Source organism: Calonectris borealis, chromosome 1 (genome assembly GCF_964195595.1).
Source record: "Calonectris borealis chromosome 1, bCalBor7.hap1.2, whole genome shotgun sequence".
Lineage (NCBI taxonomy): Eukaryota > Metazoa > Chordata > Aves > Procellariiformes > Procellariidae > Calonectris > Calonectris borealis.
In genome coordinates, this window is record NC_134312.1 from 60,888,363 (window position 1) to 60,902,567 (window position 14,205).

The window sequence follows — 14,205 nt, forward strand, 5'->3', positions numbered from 1 at the left end:
AGTGCTCATTGCCCCCTGCCTGACTATTAACTCACCCAATGAAGCATCTATTCAGCCTTGTTGGAGTGTCCAAAGCATAGCCATCTGGGCGGATGCCTGCCCATGCTGCCTGAATCACCTTTCACACTCTACATCCGGTTTAATGAAGAGTGCTTAAGCATGCTGAACTCAAAACACTGGGGCCTAGTGATCTTTGCCAGATATAAAGGCGACGTTTGTTGGAGGGCTCTTGACAGGAAATTACCATTTTCTGGGTTAACTCACACTTGCTGCTACTGCTGCCGTTAGACCTCGACAAGAAGCCCTTTAAGTCTGGGAGACTTTGGGCAGATTATTGTTAAGGCCTTGCCCAAAAATGTAAAACTAATTCAATTTCTTTTAGTATTATTTTAGAAAATACAACGTTAAATATGTCCTCCCATGAAGTGAAGACTGAGTTCCTGCAGTGTGAGGATGGAGAATAATCTCTTTATTCTTATCCTCAACTCACTGACTGATTATGCATGGAGGTGAAAGGTGTCTCTGTCCAACAGCAAAATATTTTCCTTATGAATGTGACTCTGATTTTACATTGCATTAGCTCACACTTTTGCAGAATGCTCTAAGTTAATGGTGTACCGTAGCCACTACTTTAGGACTTGCAAATAACTCATACCAGAAATTACAGCAATTGTGAAGAACTGGCTATAAATTAACTTCATAAAAATATGCTTAAAATCTCAAAAAATGAGATAATCAAAACTATTGATTGATTGCATCTTTAAAACCCTTAATTTGATCCTTTTCTCCACAAATTGAAGCTTATTGAATATTAGTCTGTCAAATAGGTTGGGTGAAACTTTGAAGTCAATCCGAGTGATTTTGGTACTTTTGGGAGTGGCATTTGGAGTCTTATGAAAATGCTATTTGTAATTATTTAAAAATAAGTTAAGACATCTGTTTCCTGTTGCATTCAATACATAATTACTTCAATTACATTCTAACAATTTCAAGTCCGTTATGAAGCCATACAGTTAGGAACAATGATTCTTGTTGCGTGGGTGGGATTTGGACAGTATTTTTTTCCTTCTGTCATTACTAGCTGTTTGATGACAGAGTGGTTATTGGGAAGAGTATATTATTCTTACTGCATTCAGTAAGAATAATAAGTCATGAGCTTATACTGTGTATGTGCTGGAGGGACAAGAACTTTTCCCCTTCTTTTTTTTTGTGAAGTAGATGGGCCAGAACAACGCGAATGGACAGTAAAGCATGGGCTCTGTCTGGGAGAGGATTTCTTTGGCTCCCCCACTGTAACAAAAACCAGTTCTTCCAGTACTGCCCCCAAGTAAATCCTGCTGTAGAGGCATATGAAGGGAAGACGTGGTTGGGTAGAATTGTGGCATGCAGCATTGCACAGAGAAACCAAGTGGTGCTGCAACCCATAGCGCATTTCTGTGAAGTTATGTGAGACCACGGCAGTCCTCAGAGCAGTTTAGGAGAGTCAAACACTGCTTAAAGCTCCTTTAACTATGGCCTGAATACTGTACTCTGTGCCTCTGAGAGGTGCGGACCCAATCTACTGTGTAACAGCAGATTGTACTACTGCAGCATTTTCCAGACTGGTTTGTGCTGTCCAGACCATGGAAGTAAACTATGCTCTTCAGAAACCCAATCTGTCAACAACAAAACAGAGCGCAAGCACTTGCTGATACAAATGTGCTCCTCCCAGTCCCAGAAGTTGATTAGTGCCTCTTGAGGGTAGAGCCCCAGTTCAGCACCACTGACCCTGGCTATGCTCCTGAGCGCAACAGGAGATAGCTTAAAAGCAGCCAAAAAAAAAAAAAAGCTTGTCTTTAAGGTGGGAACTGCATCTCAAGGACAAAAAGGGAAACACTGCTATGCCACTTCCATGGCTCTCTGTTAAGTACCTCCACCTGAGATACACCATTTGGAGATGGTTGCTCCGTTACGGAAGTGCAAAGGAAGAAAAGGTAAAATAAGGCTGTGTGCAGTGCAGGGTCTAAGAGCGCTTCCCAGATCTAAGTGGCTGATGTGGCAGCTTCTAGACTGAGTCCCTCCTACCTACTCTGAGATCAGGATTGCACAGAAAGACTGGAGGGGAGCTGCAGCTCCAGCAGGTTCCCTGCTCAGCACAATTGAGAGAACAGGACATTCGCGTGCTCCCCAGACTATGCCTGCCCTGCAGCGCACATGCAGTCCTCAGATAACTCCTGTGTGTAGACCATCGGTCACAAGAGAAACTAAACAGATGATAACTCTTAAGTCTGGAAAAGAGATGACAGGAAGGAGGTGAGAAGAATGATGCAGATCTATAATGTCTTGAATGGCGAGAGTAGATAAATAGGGAATGAATATTCCCTGTTCCTCATCACCCAAAAAACATAGGGTACCCAATGCAATTATGAGATAACAGACTTAAAATTAACAAGAGAATATATGTTTCATGCAAGCCATCCCCCAGTCTATAAGTACAAAAAAGCTAAAAGAACTAAAAAGCTCAAAGACAGGGTAATGGAGAGTGGTTTGCTACAAAATACAACAGTCCAGCTACTGCTTCCTAGTCAGGATGTCCCTAGGTCAGCTCTTGCCAAAGATAGTGTGGCTATGCTGGTGAAAGGACAACTTCGTACTTACTCTTTCTAAGACTTTTCCTCCACACATTTGTTTCTGGCCATTGCTGGAGATAGGACCTGGATAAATGGACCTACAATATGATTCACTACAGCCATGCATTAGAGTACTTACACCTATATATCGTATGTTTGCTGTTTTTCGTACTGCATATACAGTGATGAACATTCATATGATGTACATCTTTATATGTTACTAGATATATTAAAATACAAAAATATATACTGCTGCAGATTTCTTTAATTACTCTTCCTACTAAAAGTGTTATCCTTGTGATTTACAAAGAAAAATTACTGCAGCATGAATTACTTTATGTTTAAGGAAGAGGTGGAATGATATGAATTGAAATATTTACGGATAGACTGAAAGAGGATCAAGACCTGTCCAGCCAGGGTGAAACTTGCAGACAAAAGCTGTGATCAAAAACCGGTCAAGCGTAATACATCGTGGAGGTGGATTAGGTGGTGCCATTGTGAAGGCGATACCTTTGAAGGGAGTACCTCTCTGCTAAACTCAGCATAGGCTGATAAGAATGCTCAGAGGCTTTTAGACAGAGTTGTTGTCTATTTTCTACCCTGGCATCTGGTATGTAAAACTGCAAAGGCAGGGAACTGATGAAATATAGTGTCAGTATAGATGTGTTTATGTACACACATTACACAGTCCCCTTCTATATGATGATGGAGTAGCATCCTAGGATTGTATGCACTTCTGCACTATGGCTTAGAGAATTAGGTAGTAACAAATCAATCTGTAGATCATTTTTCTTTATTTGTGTGCCAGGCTCCTGGCCAGTAAGCCAAGTCAAGAAATGAGCAATCAGGCCTGGAGTTACAAGGAGGGAACTGTTCTGAGAACTATTCCCAGATGCTGATGAAAGAAAAAAAAACATTCGGATTAAGACCAAGGTTTGAACAGATGGTCCCTGTCAACAAAAAGACTCTTAGCCTTTGGTGGGAATTAGTCAGCCCATACTGCCACAAGCAGGCAGTTTTAGGCTTATGCTGGGTTAGTAGCTGCAGATATTACTTCAGCAGAACACATACTCCCTATAAAGTTTTTTACAAGCCATCTCCTCCATTTTTTTACCTTCTTGTCCATCTGAGAGCCTCTGATCTTTATGAAACTATGTGTTACTTATCAAAATTTCTATTTAGCCCGAAGTCACAAGACACTTATCACATTCTTCTGTGAGCCAAGGTAAGCTCCAAGACTGTCTCAGAGATGGGAGATAACAATAACCTCAAGGGCTCTCACCAGTCTGTCACGGGATGGGGTGTGAGTGAGCATGCAGCTGTGACACATGGTGCTTCAGCGGTACCAGCCTTAGCAACTACTGTTGTCTCATTTCCTCTAACACTAGGGGATTCAAATTATCCAGAAGCTGCTCACTAACGTGGACTTGCCACTGGTCAGGTGAGTTAAGCTTGGCTTGAGACCCCCACCTGCACTTTTCAAGAGCTGTACATAGTACAAGATCTACAGCTGTGTGACTTCTTCCCCAGCACAGCCCCACTGTGAGGATTCTAATGACAAAACCACAGTAGACATCCTAAAATTAATACAATGCAACCATCATTGTATTGTCAGGTTGGGATCAACATGCTACATGTTGGCAAATGCAATTTAAAGGGTCACTCATTCCCTTCCTTTCCCCTTTCCCAGTTGTTCAGTTCCCCACTTCCACCAAATAAAAGTTATTCCCTCCATCCCCTTTGCTCCAATTCCACTTTTTTTGTTGATGGTCTGTAAATCGTGTCTGTGAAATGATCCATCTTAAAGTTCTACTAAACAAACAAACAAAAAATCAAGCACAACTCTCTGTTTTTCTTTAGGAACATTTCTCTGGCATGGAAAATAGCCTCAAAATAACTGACCTGATAAAACCTGGAGTATGTTGTTCTCTTCCACAGAAAAAGGGTGGACATGGTGTTCTTCAAGACCAAAATAGTAATTTATAGCTGCAGCCTAAAAGCCACCTCGATTACATGTCACCTGTTTCGGCTCACACCCCTGTCTGGGACAAGGTTGCTCTCTGAATCCATGTTTGTAGAGGAGAACTTACCAACACACCAATTTTTTTCCTTAGGAGTTCATCCCTAGACACTATCCTAAAGAGCATGATAGAATATTAGCTGAAGTTGAGCCAGAGTTCTATATTTGGACTGAATGTAGATTATAACAAAGAGTTCTTTTGAAGAGTTATGATCAATGCCTCCTCTTCTCAACTGATTATATTACCACAGCCATACACATTGCATCTCCTCTGGTTTCAGTATAGTGGCAGCTGTTTATATATTCATTGCAAACTTGGCTTCCTGTATTTTGATTTTGCAGTGTCATGAGTCCTACTGCAATTCCTTGCACCATGTTCCCCTCAGAAAGTCTGCTAGAAAAAGAATAGAATCATAGTAGTTCCCTAACATCTTATTAAGTACATCTTATGAACTTTTCTGGTTAAAAGTAGCTAAGAAAGGACTTATCAGCAGGGCAGGCATTTCACAGAAGTTCACTTAGCTTTAAAAAAAAAGTCAGCAAATTCCATATTAAACTGTTCAAGACTTTTAAATTATTTTTGAAAGTAAGGTTTCAGTCTGTAGCTCCTTTCAATACAGAATGAGTGCATTGATAGGGTTTTGTTAGCTGTGTCCTGCTGTGAGATTCCATCTCAGTTTACAAGCAGCATGAGAAAGAACATGCTCAATACAAGTTAAAATCATTATGCTCTCAAGTGTGATCATTAAAGCGTGGCTGTTCTTCATGTATGTTCAGGACAGTTCAAGGGCTAGCAAGAGAGGAAGAAATGATCTGACATCTGCACTTGTAGAGACAGCCTACTACAGTATGAAAAATATTTGCATGATTTTAATGTATGTTACTATTTCCATATAACATGTTAACCAGGACATGAGCAAACTAAAAATGTGTTGATCTTGCTTTGCTTTATTTATTTCTTGCTTAGCTTGTCTGTCAGTGTGACAGACAGTTGTCAGAGGGTAGAAAGAAATTCCTTGTGCGGGTGATAACATTTCTAAATAGTAAAAGCCTAATTCTCTGTTTTACACACAGATTCATGACCTTACAGACCATTTCAGAACCAGCACTAGTGGGTTTTCTGCAGTAAAGAATAAGAGAGAGTAAAGAAAATTGGTGAGCCAATTTTAAGTCAAAAAGTGATGCTTTCTGGAAAAAATCTTGAGATAACAGAGTAAGGCCTGTACTGAAAAACCAATACAAATACAAACCTATCACAGGACACCGTACTTAAACTGTTCACTCACTGTTCCTATTGAAGATACAGCAGCTGCAACAACCCTCAAACAAATCCTGACACCTCATGTAGTCTGATGGACCAGGTGCTACACAAATGGGTAAGAAATTGTAGACTTGTTCTTTCCATAAGCTAGGGAGCCATTGTTGAGCTGGTCCAAATGAGCATATTGGGTTTGTATAGGACAATCTTCCCAGCAGATCTCAAAAAGCTTTAAGGAGATCAATACCGTTATTCTTATCTTACAGCTAGGGAAAACGAAGGATAAAAAAGAGAAATGACTACTCTGAGATCACCTGGCAGACTGATGCCAAAGACCAGAATGAGATGCAGGTTCCGTGTGTTCTAGTCCAAAACACTATCCAATTCACATCTTTGCGTCTGGTATGAAACTGTTCCAGTCCAGTGACAATAGTTAAGCATGGTGGTCCCTAAAATACTTGTATAAATTTCCAGTAGCTAGAGCATAAGAGGTGCTATGTGGGCAGAATACCCCAGTGCCATCTCCTTCTGCCTGTACTGCCTTTTGCAAATCTTCCAGCAGAGAGCCCAGAGAGCAGCTTCCTACACTGGGGAAGCACCGGTTGCCTGATGTACTAAAGCCCTCCTACAGTGGCACTACTTTTGAACTGTTGCCAAATACCATCTTCACACTTCATCTGTGCTGGTTCCTACTGGCTCACTTTTGTGAAGTGAAGTAGTCCTGAAATAGTTACTGACACAATTTCTCAGCATTATATTAGGAGACCATAGCATACAGATTAAACAGAACCTCTTTGCAGTGGCGTCCTGAAGTTATTCAAACTATATGCAGAACTCACAATTTTGGCAAATTCCTAAAGATACGTATCCTCAAAAGCAGAGGTATTCACTATGGTCTCTGCATCTTCTTTTAAGTATATGAAAACACTTTTATTTCTTGTTAGGAATCTCTTCCTGTTCCCAACACTTAAGAAACATATAACTAATTATATTAATTTTTGCTTTAGCTACTCCTTAACACAGAAACACTTTCTATGATCCAGACTGCAGGATTTTAGAATTATACTTTAAATTCACAATCTAAAGCTACTTCTGATAAAAGAATCTCTGCCCAAATGAAAAGATATCTAGGTAATATTACAAAGAAAAAAATTAGGGACCATCAATGACTAGACTGATGACAGCTTATTGATTCAGACAGCTAATATGCTGATAAATTTAGAAGCACAACTTTACTTGAAATGTTATAGCAAGCATTGTCAAGTAATAAATTCAACTTACCTGCGAAGAGCTTCTGTGGTAAGCCGAGTAGTGAAGTGGTCCAGAAATAGCAGTGTCATGTGGTAAGGATGGATACTGACTCTGCATTGGATGGGGATGCTGGTTGCTATAGCTACCATAGTTGTAACTTCCTGTGTATCTAAAATCCATTTAAAAACACTATTTAGTATGCATAATAATTGTATTCCCACTAATAATTCTAGAACTTTTATGAAACATGCAGTTGCACTTTTTTGAATAGGAGAATGATATTTTAAATAACCTTTTAAAAAAAGATGTTTCCCAGCTCAGCTGGGAAGCAGATACCACTTAGTGAAATACCACTTGTGTTTAATGTCCAGCACAACATGCTGGACATGTTTCTGCGGCTAGTTTTAAATTGCAGACTCATTTGTGCACTTTCTAAGAAGAAAGTGTCTTTCCCTTTTATTATTATTTTATTGTCATGTTCCTAGTAAATTGGTATCCAGGCTGAGGAAGTATGGTGAGATTTGACTTAAAGAACTACCCTGTGGAGTTCTGCTATCTCCTTGCACTGGGGTCAGATGTTCCTTTTTTTGGGAGGGAGAGAGATGTATTAATTTGCATCTGAAGCATACATCGTACAGCTTTAGCACAGCTCACTCAAGAATAGAGTGGGATTTGAGGTTGGAGAACCTGCCTATTTTCTTTTTTTATCCCAACCCCTTGTCTAGGGACACCCAGGGGTAAAGGAGGGAGCAGTTTCCTTAGCTATAAGAAACTGCAGAGTCAGTGTTGTTGGCCACCATTATTTGGCATCTTCAGCAGAAGATGCATGGACAGTTTCTGCAAGCTCCCCATCTTTGTGTAGCCATGCAAACATTTGATGCTAATTCAGCACAGAAGTTTAAAGGTTCTTAAAATAATGTTATTGAAATCACAGAATCATAGAATGCTTTGGGTTGGAAGGAATCTTAAAGATTATCTAGTTCCAACCTCCCTGCCATGGGCAGGGATACCTTCCACTAGCTCAGGTTGCTCAAAGCCCCATCCAGCCTGGCCTTGAACTTTTCCTGGGGGCATCCTGGAGGGGGCATCCACAACTTCTGTGGACAACTTGTTCCAGTGCCTCGCCACCCTCACAGTAAAGAATTTCATCCTAATGTCTAATCTAAATCTACCCTCTTTCAGTTTAAAACTATTACCCCTCGTCCTATCACTACACTCCCTGATAAAGAGTATCATCTTTCTTGTAGGCCCCCTTTAAGTACTGGAAGGCTCCTATAAGGTCTCCCCAGAGCCTTCTCTTCTCTAGGCTAAACAACCCCAACTCTCTCAGCCTGTCCTCACAGGGGAGGTGCTCCAGCCCCCTGACTATCTTTGTGGCCCTCCTCTGGACCTGCTCAATGAAATACAAACCATGATAAACAAACAAACCAAGGTAACCAATTCATTGTGTGTGAGAGAAGATGGTTGGTTGTACAGACTTATTCTTTTTCCGGAAAGTTCAATGTAGTTTTTACACTGGTACAGTTTAAACTTCTGTTACTCTTTTGATCTTATGATGGTATTTTAGAGATACCATGTCATGTCTTATACCAGACAATCCAGCAGATTCAAAATGAAACCAGAGCACCCATTCTAAAAACATTTTCAGGACATAAGGCCCTATGTCCATCTTCATTGTTCAACATTAAGCTTTCATTCTTATATTCAGTTGGGCTTAGCCGTAAATATGAGTGGTTTCCATAATTTACCACAGACAATCTGGTGTCCACATAATACAACTTTGATAGTCTCTCTGTGGAGAGTGGGTCAGAGAGGAATAGCTATGTTATTGAGCTGTTGCACACTGTTTGTGGTAGACAGACATCTTGGGTTTTAATTCCTTCAACACAATAGACTGGTAAGTAAGATCTGCCACAGATGTTTATGGCAGTTTGCATAAGCCTGACATTCATGGTGCAGCCTTCTCTACTTGAAGAAGATACTCGCCTACCTAGTCCCTTCCTGTAGTCCAGGGTGCCCTTGGACTCTCAAACAAAGCCAAGTCCTGTAAGGCAGTGTTTGCACTTCATGCTTTCTCTAGTCATTAAGGATGTTACGGATGTTATGTCCTAGTCTGGAAGCTATTGATCTTGTCTCCTTCTTTCAAATGCTCATCACTTTTTGCTAAAATATAGCACTTTAATTCACTTGAGCATGGAGTTATAAAGTTTCATATCCTAATCTCTCTTGTGTACTTTTGGTCCAGGAAGTTTCCTCTTTCTTCAACTTCAGGAGAGAGAGCACTGAGGACCTGAGAAGGAATGACCATGCTCCTGCAAGGCTACTATACTCCCGCCTAACTGAAAGTGCTTGGCTGAGGAACCTTACACCTCCCTAAGAAGAAAGTGTACCTGAAAAATCCGACAAAAATGTTTTCTGCCAAGTACCATGTCTTACAGTGACTTCTGAACCACATCTATAGCTATTGAGTAGTGAGGATAATACACAGATGGCATGTCTTTGGGGAAGTCCAGCTGGGAACTAGCAGTTACTCTAGAATCTAGCAGCTATGATTCAGAAAGAATGGTCAATTGATCATACAGAGAATAATGCAAAGTCCTGCATCTGGGATGGCATAACTCCTGCAGTGGTATAGGTTGGGGCCATTTGGAGAGAAAACAGCTTTGTTGAAAATTGCCTGGAAGTTCTCATGGACAAAAAGTTGAACATGAGTTACCAGCATGCCCTTGCAATAAACGACCAGCTACATACTGGGCTGTATTAGCAGGAGTGTAGATAGCAGGCCTAAAGAACTGATTATTCCTCTCTATCTGGCACTTGGGAGACCGCATCTGGAGTATTGTGCCCTGTTTTCAGCTCTCCATTGACATGCTGGAACCAGTCTAGTGGAGGGCCATCAAGACAGATAGGGGACTGAAGCACGTGACTTACAGGAAGAGAACTGGGTTTGTCCAGCCTTAAGAAGAGAGGCAAAGGGATGATGTACAACTATCTAACAGGAGGCTATGAAGTAGCTAGCACCAAACTCTTCTCAAGGGTACAGTGATAGGTTGAGAGGCAACAGACACAAGTTGGAACAAGGGAAATTCCACTTAGATATAAGGATATTTTCCACTATTAATACCACAAATCTTCCATTTACAGTCCTGAGACTCCACACGTGTGAAGAATATCACTGTGGATTTAGAAGAAGATTTACAGGAGTGAGCTAGAGTAGATTACGAACTTGTGCTCTTCTCCAGTTTCACAAATCTACGCTAGTATTGCTTGCTATAAGGCTTGTTATGTGCCTGGCCCTTCTCCATTGATTATTTTGTGATTGTTTCTTTTTAGTTATGGATATCTATGAGTTATACACTTACTCAGATGAGGATGGCACAGAAGAAGTGTTGCTTGATGAAAAGAGCACTGAGAGATGTAGCCTGAGTTTCTGAAGTTTTCCAAGATCAAATAATGTTATATAAATTTTTACTGTAATTACTGTAATTGAGAGCCTTGAGCAAATTTTGGTGATGGAGATGGGATTAGGTTACAGTGAAAATGTGGCTATTTTTCCAAACTTTGGACATTTTTGATTTGCAGGTTTAACAATAGTGATAGAATCATTGAGGTTGGAAGAGACCTCTGGAGATTGTTTAATCTAACCCCCCTGCTCAAAGCAGGGTCTGCTAAAGCAGGCTACCCAAGATCATGTCTAGATGGGGTTTGAATACCAGCGAGGATAGAGACTCCAAAGCCTCTTTGGGCAACCTGTTCCGGTGTTTGATCACAGTTACAGTAAAACAAGTTGTTTGTTTGTTTGTTTGTTTATGTTTAAACAGAATTTCTTGTATTTCAATTTGTGCCCATTGTCTCTTGTCCTGTAACTGGATACCACTGAGAAGAATCTGTCTGCATCTTCTTTACATCCCCCACCAGGTATTTGTAAACATTGATAAGACCCTCCCTGAGCCTTCTCCTCCTGAGGCTAAACAATCCCAGCTCTCTCAGCCTCTCTTTGTACGACAGATGCTCCAGTCCTGTAATCATCTAAGTGGCCCTTTTCTGGACTCACTCCAGTATGCCTGTGTCTGTCTTATACTCGGGAGCACAGAATTGGATTCAGTGCTCCAGATGTGGTCTCAGCAGTGCCGAGCAGAGGAGAAGGATCACCTCTCCTGAGACATGGTATAGTAGGATAGTTCTTTGGACACATCTAGCCGTTGGGATAGAACATGGCACAGGAAAACAGGAATCAGAGAAGAGATCTACTGAAGCTTTCTCTTTTATAAAATATTCTCCAGGCCTACTGTGTTTTTAAATAGCATTAAATGAGATTATAAAACTGAGACATAATATAATCATACAACAATAACAACAGCCAAGGAATAATGATACCGGCATCTTTGCAATACAGACTTACTACATCAAAAAACAGATTTCACTGCATTTCCAAAAAACCCCTAAGCGTAGGTTCATCCAAAAACCACAAAAAAGCCCGAGATACTGGGAAGTGACTTACCCGTGTTCTTCTCTGTGGGGATAAACAGGTATCCGGTGTGTGACAGATGATGATGGTACGTGTGGACTTCTCATGCAGGGCAGCTGTTGGGAATTTTCAGCAGGTGACCCAGCAGCTGTTGTTACAGTGTAGGTGAGTGACCACGTGTAGGATTGCATAGCTCCTGCAGACAAACAAGCATTAAAGGAATAAAGATAACATGGACTATCGTTCATAGAGGTGTTATGTTTTGAGGTGGTTACAGGAAAGCAACCTAATAGGCACTGATAATGGAATCAACCAAAGTGAACAAAACAGTTATGTCTAAGGCATAAATAAAAATACAAATAGATCAGCTGGAGTGTGCAAAGATCCAAAGGTAAGAGACATATCTGGAATAGCTCAGATTGTGAACTTTCAGTGTGGTATTGTAATTTGAGGCTATCATTTTTCAGAAAAACTGGGATAGGACTTAGAAATGGAGGAACACCAGTGCTAATATTTCTCAGGCATGAGGCATCAAACCCTGAGGTCTCTCTCACATGGAGTGGGCTGCTGGCCTGTTTAGCTCTGAGGCTGATCAGGTCTGGAGTGAGGCAGGAAGTGTGATCAGAACAATGAAGGATTAGAAAAAGATGGGTGTTACGCAAATAAATTTCTTGAATCCTTTTGCAGTTTGTATCTGTTCCACCCAACTAGGTACCAGCCTTTGTAGCGGCAACACAGTGGTAGATCTCCAAATTATAACAAATATATAGACAGAAATAGCCTAGCCATTTTCTTCCCGCAAATAATGTTTCTTTCTTCTTTCGAGGCGGCAGGGACTGGACTTCATTTATTTTTTCATGTAGAGCATTTGTGGGAAGAGCAAAGCAAAGAAGTGGGTTTTCCATTTTGCTTGGAAGGTGCTGAGTTTTTTAATCATCCTGATCCCTTCCAGGCAGGAACTCCAGATTCATGAGCCAGCTGCTGAGAAACCTTTGTCCTTTGCACACACCCCTTTCACTCAGGAGGCTGACAGATCCATTGTTCAGTCTAACATAGCTCTTGCTGGAGGTCATGACCATACTGGCTGAGATTACCCTGCAAATGAGGACCAGAACACTGAATTTAACCCAATGCGAACACTAGTTTGGGGGTCTCTGGGCACTCTTGACTCTTTTTCAGTAGCTAAAAGGAATTGCAGGAGGTGACTCGTTTTTTTCAGTGTGGATTCTGGGACTTCCTCTAGTATGAAAGGGCCTAATTCAGAGGGGGAAGTGACTGTATTATCAGGTCTGCGCCCACTCCATGGCTTTGGGCAATGAAAAGCCTATCTCAGACGTGCATAATTTTCTTCAGGTGTGTGTGATTTTATTTGGCAAAATCAGACAAATAATTTTTTGGAATGGGAAATGCTTAATTCTGGGTGTGAACGAAGGCATTCTAGCTTCATGAGGTAAGTCCAGTTTGAAATACTCCAGCAGGGTGTGATTTGGTGCTCTTACAGGAGAGACATCCTTGAATGTGTTACGACCAAGTATATTTGTGCTAGGCTTATTTTCACATGCCTGCATTTTCTGTCACTGAGTCTTGAATTTTCAGTCTTTCATGTCCTCCCATTGAGGAGGACCATTGAGATCCCTGAGACCAAAGAGGAGGCATACACATTTGAGCTAGCACATCAGTGCTGCTGTGGCTACAAGCCATCACGGTTCCTCATGGTTCCTTGAGTTGAGGAAAAGTGTTTAAGGAAGCCTACCTTCACTAGAAGATACAGTTTACGTGGAAGGAACCAAAACTGCTTATGCGGTCACCAAATAGCTTCATTTGAAAACAAGAGAAAAACTGTTTTGAAAATATCAACAACTTGTCTGCAGAATATTTTGGTGAAACGTTTCAATTTCAAAAGGTCAACATATTTTCCTAGTGTTATTTTCCAAAAGAAAATTTGAAACTTTGTTTCAAAACAGGCCTAAATTCAAAAGGCAAAAACAAAGAGAAAAGAAAGAAAAGGACAACAAAGATGGTGAAAAAACCCGAATACTTATTTTTAGGTAACATTACTGCTTTTTTTTCACTTTTTCACTTTTTAAATTCACCATAAAACAGAAGTTTTATTTTGACCTGATTTTATTTTTTCCAAGAAAAAATTTGGCCATTGAGCCAAAAATCTCATGACCTTCCTAGCTCTAACAAGAAACGGTAATAACAGGGCCAAAAGATCCTTTGCATTTTACCAAATATAGTTAATTTGACTGGCCCCAGCCATTGTGACAGCCTCCTTTTCTTTTTTTGAAAAACAGTAGGGACTTTATCTCAGTCTGAGGAAAATGAGTCAGTCCAGGGCAGCAAGTTGTTTCATGTGCTCCCTGTGGGAAGTCAGACTCCTTGGATGGGAGGACTTGGCCACTTCTGGCAAGCAAGTCTAACTGGCAGCTACCTCAGTTCGATTTTAAAATAAATGTTTAGGGTGTAACATGCTTTGTGCCTGTCCAGACAACACAGAAACAAATACAGAGAATAGATCTTGCACTGGAAGAGTTGTGAATATCTTTGTTTAATTTTCCTAACCAAGAATTGTCCCCGGTACTACAGGAAAGTACTT

General features: G+C 40.8%; 1 protein-coding gene across 1 annotated transcript in view; it reads right to left on the reverse strand.

Moving 5' to 3' along the window:
- RFX4 (regulatory factor X4) overlaps window positions 1-14,205 on the reverse strand; it is a 97,136-nt gene that overhangs the window by 5,081 nt on the left and 77,850 nt on the right. Inside the window, exons 16-17 of the mRNA XM_075161660.1 lie at window positions 11,640-11,802; window positions 7,169-7,307 (exon numbers count right to left, since the gene is read on the reverse strand). Coding sequence (XP_075017761.1) covers window positions 7,169-7,307; window positions 11,640-11,802 — 302 coding nt within the window. The remainder of the gene's footprint in view (window positions 1-7,168; window positions 7,308-11,639; window positions 11,803-14,205) is intronic.